At 38.3% G+C, this 7635-nt stretch overlaps 1 protein-coding gene across 1 annotated transcript; it reads left to right on the forward strand.

Moving 5' to 3' along the window:
* Positions 1-7021: 7021 nt before the first annotated feature.
* Positions 7022-7204, forward strand: LOC308414581 (embryonic testis differentiation protein-like; the record flags this gene model as incomplete). The annotated part of the gene is made up of 1 exon (XM_080909807.1): positions 7022-7204. The coding sequence occupies one exon, from the start codon at positions 7022-7024 to the stop codon at positions 7202-7204; it is 183 nt and encodes a 60-aa protein (XP_080765933.1).
* Between the last annotated feature and the right edge of the window lie 431 nt (positions 7205-7635).

The following is a 7635-nucleotide window of genomic DNA, read 5'->3' on the forward strand; positions in this document are numbered from 1 at the left end:
CTGGATGCTGCCATGTTCTCACCTTCATGATAATGGACTGACCATGTAAGCCAGTCCCAATTACATGTTGTCATTTATAAGACTTGCCTTGGTTATGGTGTCAGTCCACAGTGGTAAAACCCTGATGAACACAGAGGTCTATGGAAATCTTGAAACAGCACTGGTCATTATCATTGCCCATTTTTCTATACTCGGACTTGAAAGAGAGACCCTATTGGTAAAGACATGGCACAATTCAGACATGGGACGCAGAGGACCTGGGCACCAACTGACCTAAATGCCCCTTACCTGAGGACCTGTTCTCATGTCATCTGAAGGGCCTTCGCCACATGCCAAAGGAGAGAAGCAATCAAATCACTCTGTGCAGCTGTGAATTCTATGAACAGCACCAATGACCAACAATCACAAGCTACATTCCAAGGCAGACTTTACAAATTACATTTGTAATTTGGCCATGGCCAACAGCAATGTCACAGGGCAAAAGTCTGCTCAAACAGAGGTACTCCACGACTGGCATCATGGATTCGTTTTACAACACAGACCATCAGATAAATTCAAAATTGGCCACATTACATTCATAAAGAATCCATTGCTAAACCATAATGTGGTGTCGAGCTCCAACCGGTGCATCTACAACATAATCAATAAACCTATTCCTCCAAGAACTTTGAAGGAAATAAACCAAAAACTTTCAGCAGGGACAAATGGGCTGCCTTACCCTCAAGACAACCAACTTGGCCTACAGGCAAAGGCACACTACAAGGTAGGAACTTATCAAACATACAAAAAAACAAAACAAAACAAAACACACAAACAAACAAAATACACCTAAAAATCTCTATTTGAAGAACTATTGGTAAGAAATGCCAACTCGAGATGGAAATGTCAGTTTGGCCTGAGAGACTATACCTGTGTTCTAGTACGTGGTCCAACAGTCACACACACAATGCACACATGGGGAGCATGAAGTGCACTTCAGTTATTAAAGAGAAGGAAGGATGATCTGCTACAAGAAGTCAGGAAGACAGGTGTTGCTTAAGATGCCATGCACTTCAGGAAGAGGCTACAACAATGGCACAGCTGGAATATATCTATCACCCATGCAATTATCAAAGGGCTGAGTGAACAACTGAAGCTTCAGTTGTGAAATACACACTTGGCACTAGCCACAAGCTGTCTACTTGTGCTTAAGACACACCTAACAAGAGGAAAGCCAGGCTTGAAAACCTAGATAGCAATCTCGTGACAGTGAAGTCATCATCCATATTGGATGGGAACATGCAACCAGCTTAATAACATAACTCTTAAGGACAATTTTAACATTTGTCCTAAAACCCACTGATTAAGTGTCATCTTTGCCCTTTAACAAGCCAACTTATATTTGTAGTAGATGGAAAACCATATGGAAAATTCCAACCAATGAACAACATGACCATCTACAAACTGCCCCAGCACCTAATGTAAAAGGCACATTATGGAGCAGGGGAAAGAAAGATTTTAAGAGATAGAAGATCAGAGAGTTTTCTGTGGGATTTGATCTCCTAGTCGTGCCAGAGACCCATAAATTCTCACTAATAGGAGCTGAATAGGATGAAACTTAGAGATGTACAAGAGTGAGTGGGGAAAAGCCTATGTGCCACACCATTGAAGAGAGGTGACTAAGGAATGCTGAGCAGGAAAAATCATCTTCTCCAGGGAAAAGGGCATCAACCAGTTTTCCAATTGTAACTGGTCAGTGATGAAAACGTATATATTATAATGTCTATCCAAAGCAACATTATAGAGCCTAAGTAGAATATATATATATATATATATATATATATATATATATATATATATATATGTGTGTGTGTGTGTGTGTGTGTTTGTGTGTGTGTGTTAAATATATATACAAGTAATATTGACTAAGTAGATTTTATATATTATAACATATATAATATATTATATAATTATATATAACATATATTATATATATATTATAATATATCTACTTCAACCTTTGTCTTGGTTTGTTTGGTTTGGTCTGGTTTTTTATTTGTTTTCAGGACAGCGTCTCTTTGGAACAGCCTTGGCTGTCCTGAACTCCAGTCTGTACACAAGGCTGGCCACTAACTCACAAAGGCCTGCCTGCTTCCCAAGTGCATGTGCCATCCCCATCCGGCTAAATAAATCTGTTTTAAAAATTATTAAAAAAGGAAACACTACAATGTCAACTGAACAGACCAAAAGCATAAGATATTGTGGCTACTTCCAGTAGACATAACCCGAAATATTCACCTGGGGCTGATATTTTTACTATATTTCATTATTAAAGATTATATTTTATTATAAAAGCTTTTATTTTGACTTCTATAAGTATTAGCAAAGCTTATATATGAACTCCTATAAGCATTACCAAAGCTAATATTTTGACTCCTATGAGCATTATCAAAGTTTATATTTGGGAATTTATAAGCATTATCAAAGCTTATATATTTGGACTTCTATAAGAATTATCAAAGCTTATATCTTGACTCCTATAAGCATTATCAAAGCTTATATTTGGACTTCTATAAGCATTATCAAAGCTTACATTTTGACTTCTATAAGCATTATCAAAGCTTATATTTGGACTCCTATAAGCATTATCATAGCTTGTATTTTGACTCCTATGAGCATTATCAAAGCTTATATTTTGAATTCTATAGGCATTATCAAAGTTTATATTTTGACTTCTAAAAGCATTATCAAAGTTTACATATTTGGACTTCTATAAGCATAATCAAATCTTATATTTTTACTCCTATAAGCATTATCAATGCTTATATTTGGAATTCTATAAGCATTATCAAAGCTTATATTCTGACTTCCGCATTTTCAAAGCTTATATTCTGACTTCTATAAGCATTACCAAAGCTTATATTCTGAATTCTATAAGCATTATCAAGGCTTATATTCTGACTCTGATAAGCATTATGAAAGCTTATATTTTGACTTCTATAAGCATTATCAAAGCTTATGGCTGTACGAAATCCTACTCCTTAATCCTTCCCCAGAAGACGTCTTCTAAAGTTGACTCCTCTGTTATAGCCAGGCCTCCAACCACATCCCATAAATTTTATTACAAATTGACATTTTACCACAGTCCACAGATGGCCCCATGAAAACCTCCTGGTGAAAGCGAGATTCGGGTCAGCGCCCTGCAGGTGCCTCTAAAATGCACGAGAATCCCTCACACACTAATTTAGGGTTCGTTCACAGCCATTAGCAGTACCTGAAATGACCCGCATCTCTTCCAACTTGGCTGCACACCAGCCTCAGCAGCTTCCTAGGTCTCCACACACGGCTTCTGCCCTCCGTGACATCACTTCCGATGGGCCGCGCCACCAGTGCGCATGTCCCTAGGCTACCTTGCAGAGGTGTAGCTTCTTTCTTCTTACATTGTCACATGGGCTTCTGCAAAACCCGCCGCTTTTTATATGTCTTCGGTTCTTTGTCTGCAGGATTCTTCATTGTGTATCTCTTAATTTTTTTTAACCTTATAGGTAGAGATTCCTGGGGAATGTTCTAGTAAAGTTTTGACTAGTTACCATGTTGCTTCAGGGTATGTGTTAAGTGTCATGGTTTAGCCACGGTTTGCAAAATACGTGTAGTAGAAATAATATGTAGACATGTACCAGGTTAGTGGGGGAGTGTCAGCTACAACACATACTGATAATTTGTTCTCTTCATCTTCCGGGTTACCACTTTGTGCAAACTTTATTATCAACATACTTTCTACAGGTCAAAGATCAAGGTTATAATTTTATGAGGTTTAAATGATATCCTGTATATAGATGGTCATCCTGGCATTAAGTATTTTCTCCTTTTATTAGTTATTCCATTAGTTTATTTATTTATTTTTTTGTATTGCACTCTGGACTGTTTTTAAGTTTAGTTTTGAAAAATAGGATTAGTAATATACATATTATTTTTTACTCCCTAACTTTGGTGAACATCATGACATTTCATTTCTTATGTTTTACTTTGCTAATTAATTACTGTGATTGACATATTAGAATAAGTAAATCGCAACCTAACATAACACATTTTTATTATGTGGAGGAGATACAGACCACACAAGAAGTCAACGAACATGGGACCTTGGGAGTTCTTAGAGACAGAAACACGAAAAAGGAGGATGGGCTGGACCTGGGATATCTCAGCATATCGTAGCAGATTTGCAGCATGGTCTTTATTTGGGTCCCCCAAAAACTGGAGTGGAGGCTAACCCAACATTGCTGCTTGTATACAGACCCTGTTCCTGTAACTGTACTGTCCTTGTCTGGCATCACTGGGGCAGTGAAGGGGAGACTGGGAGGAGTGGAGGACGGTAATGCTGATGGTAATAAAATTAATTAATTGATGGAAAGAAAATTGCCTGAATACAAAAGTCAATCTACACGCTGTCATGAGTGATGGGTAGCAGAACCAGTTCAATCCTCTTTTTAACAAAAGACTAGTTACCATTGCACCTGTACCCAGACCTGGAGCTGGCCCACCCCCATCATGACTCATGGCCTGCCCAAAGAGAGCTGAGCACCCAGAAGCCTTCTCCCTCCCGAGCCCATGGGCCCCAGGAAAGACAAGCTTTGTCAGAGACAATATCCTGTTAAAGATTTATTTATTATATGTGAGTACACTGTTGCTTTCTTCAGACAAAGCAGAAGAGGACTTCAGATCCCTATTACACATGGTTGTGAGCCACCATGTGGAAGCTTGGATTTGAAATCAGAACCTTTTAAATAGCACTCAAGTCTCTTAAACACTGGCTATCTCTCCAGGCCAGAACTGTACTATTTTGCTGTAATTATTGGATTCTATTGATTGTATTTCATGATACTTATGTTTCCAAAATAATTTTATCAAGCAGTATTAGGCCATGTGTATCCACAGTGTGTAAATCTTGGTTGCCAGCTTGACTATATCTGCAGGTCGCTAAAACCAAAATGTCTGGGCACTCATGTGGAGAATTTGTTTCTTTTCTTTTTCTTATTTTTTGTGTGGGGATTTGTTTCTTAAGTAAATCATTTGAAGTGAGAGGGCCCACTTCTAATCTGGATAATTGGAATGGGAAAATTGACCTTTAATCCAGATATTTTGAGGTAGAAATCTGGACCTTTAATCTTGACCACACTGTCTGCTGGCAGCCAACATTAAAGGCTTGGAAGAAGGAAACTTGTTTTCTTTCTCTGCCAGCTAGCTCTTAAAAAAAAAACTGGATATGGTCTGTACTTACATTTCAGCAACTCCATTTCTTTACTAGACTTAGAGTTTATGTTTTACCTTCATGGCCTGTACTAAAGACTGGCAATTGTGACTATTCATGCTAACATGTGAGTAATGAAACAGCCCACTCTAAACTGCATAAAGTGTGTACTATAAAGTATGTGAAAAAGAAATGTCTAAGCTAATCACCTAAAAGTGCCTGTTGCTCCTGCAGTGTACCAAAACTCAGTTCTTAGCACACAATTTTGAAGCTTCAAAACCTGGAAGACTAGCTCCAGGGCATGTAATACATTACCCTGGCTTCTATGGGCACTTGCAGTTATGTGTGTGTGTGTGTGTGTGTGTGTGTGTGTGTGTGTGTGTGTGTGTGTGTGTGTGAGTGTGTGTAAGTTTATGCTTTCATAATACCTAAAGTCTGGTGTCTGCAATAGCTCCTTCTGTTTATTGTATCTACCCCAAACCAGGAGTAATGGCCAGTGGTGTCATCATAAAAAGGTTACTGTGAGGGTTCTAAGTCCATTGTGCAACATCATAAGTCTTGTAAGAACTGGCCAATCAGTATCCAAGACAAAGAGAAGGCAGAACTCTCATGCCTTGTGCCAACAGCTCATTTTTTACTAAGATCCTGCAGTGGTCTGTGAGATAAACGGGTAACATTGGTGATATTTGGGTGTTTCATTATCAGTTCAACTGCTGAGTAAATCCTGATCATGTTGGGTACTGGAGAGGGAGGATGATAGTTTTGTATTTAAGCTGATAAGAGAAAAGTTTCTGTAGAAATTGTCCAAGGTATAATAATCATGACCTCTCTAGACTGTAGACTCTACACTGTAGACTCTCTATACTATAGTCTCAAGACTATAGACTGTATAGACTATAGATGCTTTAGACTATAGATTCTCTATACTACAGAGTCTCTAGACTATAGACTCTCTATACTATATACTCTCTAGACTATAGGCTCTCTATGTCCATATCCAGGTCTCAACATTCAGAACACCTTGCTTTGATTTGGAGCTGTGTCCTTATTTCTTGGCTGAATTTCCCTTTTTTCTTTACATGTTGACTAAATGAGTCAGGAGAATCCTACAAATTCAATCCCTTTCTCCTTGAAACCTCTGTACTTGTTTTTCTGTAACTTTTTTGTGACAGATGCAAAGAGAAAGGCTTACACCCCCCCCCCTGATGTTCTAAAACCAGGAAAAAAGGAAAATGTAGTAGTTAGCTTGTAGCATAAAGGTTTTCTTTAGTATAAGGAGGAGCAATTGTGGGCTACCAAGGTTGCTCAACCAGTTTCTGCAAAGACTAATGAACTGAGTTAAATCTCTGAAACCCATATGGTGGTTATCCTTATGATTTTTATAGGTAAGCTCTCCTTCTCCTTCCCTCTCCTCTCTCTCTGTCTCTTTCTGTCTGTCTCTCTCTTTCTCTCTCTCTCTCTCACACACAATATCTTTGGAAAAGAAACAGGAATGCAAATGTGTTAATGAAACAAAATAGAGCTTCTGAACATACATCAATGTATATGTCAGGATATAAGATAAGTTCATGTGAAATATGATAATGTGGAATATGAGAAGAGAGACATTGAAAATAAAATTAGGTCTCAAAGCCACGTTATTTGACTATGGCATGTAGAATTTATATTTGAGAAACTGAGAGACAAAAAGGGAGAAAACAATAAAAACAGGCCTTTGGGTTGACCTGATTATGTGGATTCTTCTGCTTTTTCTGGCTGTCTCTGTTGCCTTGAGGCCATTGAATATTACCAGTCATGGATAAACAAAATCCTGAAGCTGTTTGCAGCCCACAAAAACAGAACATGGAGGTGGTTCCCCCGAAAAAGTTGAAATGCCAGAAGTGCTCCAACAATATTCTGATCTACTTGATTGACCAGCAGCTGGGGAAGCCCAGAAATGATATGGATTTGTTTGAATGGGCTTGGACACTAAAGTAAAGTGCTCCCTCTAGAATAGAGTAGCCATTGCAAAATTCATGTTTATGTCTACTCGAAATAAATGTCTTAAAGAGAAGTAAAGTAAAAAGTCAATCTGATGTTTCAGTCATTAAACTAGCCTTCATTCCAACTGCTTTTGGTACATTGTGTGTTTCTTGACTTGGCCTTCTTGGGTTGCATTGGGGAGGATATTGTATGCATCTTGATATTTCTTGTAGGATCTCAGATGTAGTAAGGATGGAGGGTTGCATTGCATGTCATGTTTCTTGTGTTATCTGTGTTATATGTAATTGTGTATGCCTAACTCTCTGGCACATAACCAATCAGTAATAAAGACGTCTTTCATTGTCCATTTTACAGAGATATTGACTACATTCCATTATAAAACCCAACTGACTGCCCTGCTGAAATGGCACACTGGAGAGAGCAAG

The sequence above is a fragment of the Micromys minutus genome (genome assembly GCF_963924665.1).
Source record: "Micromys minutus genome assembly, chromosome: X".
NCBI lineage: Eukaryota > Metazoa > Chordata > Mammalia > Rodentia > Muridae > Micromys > Micromys minutus.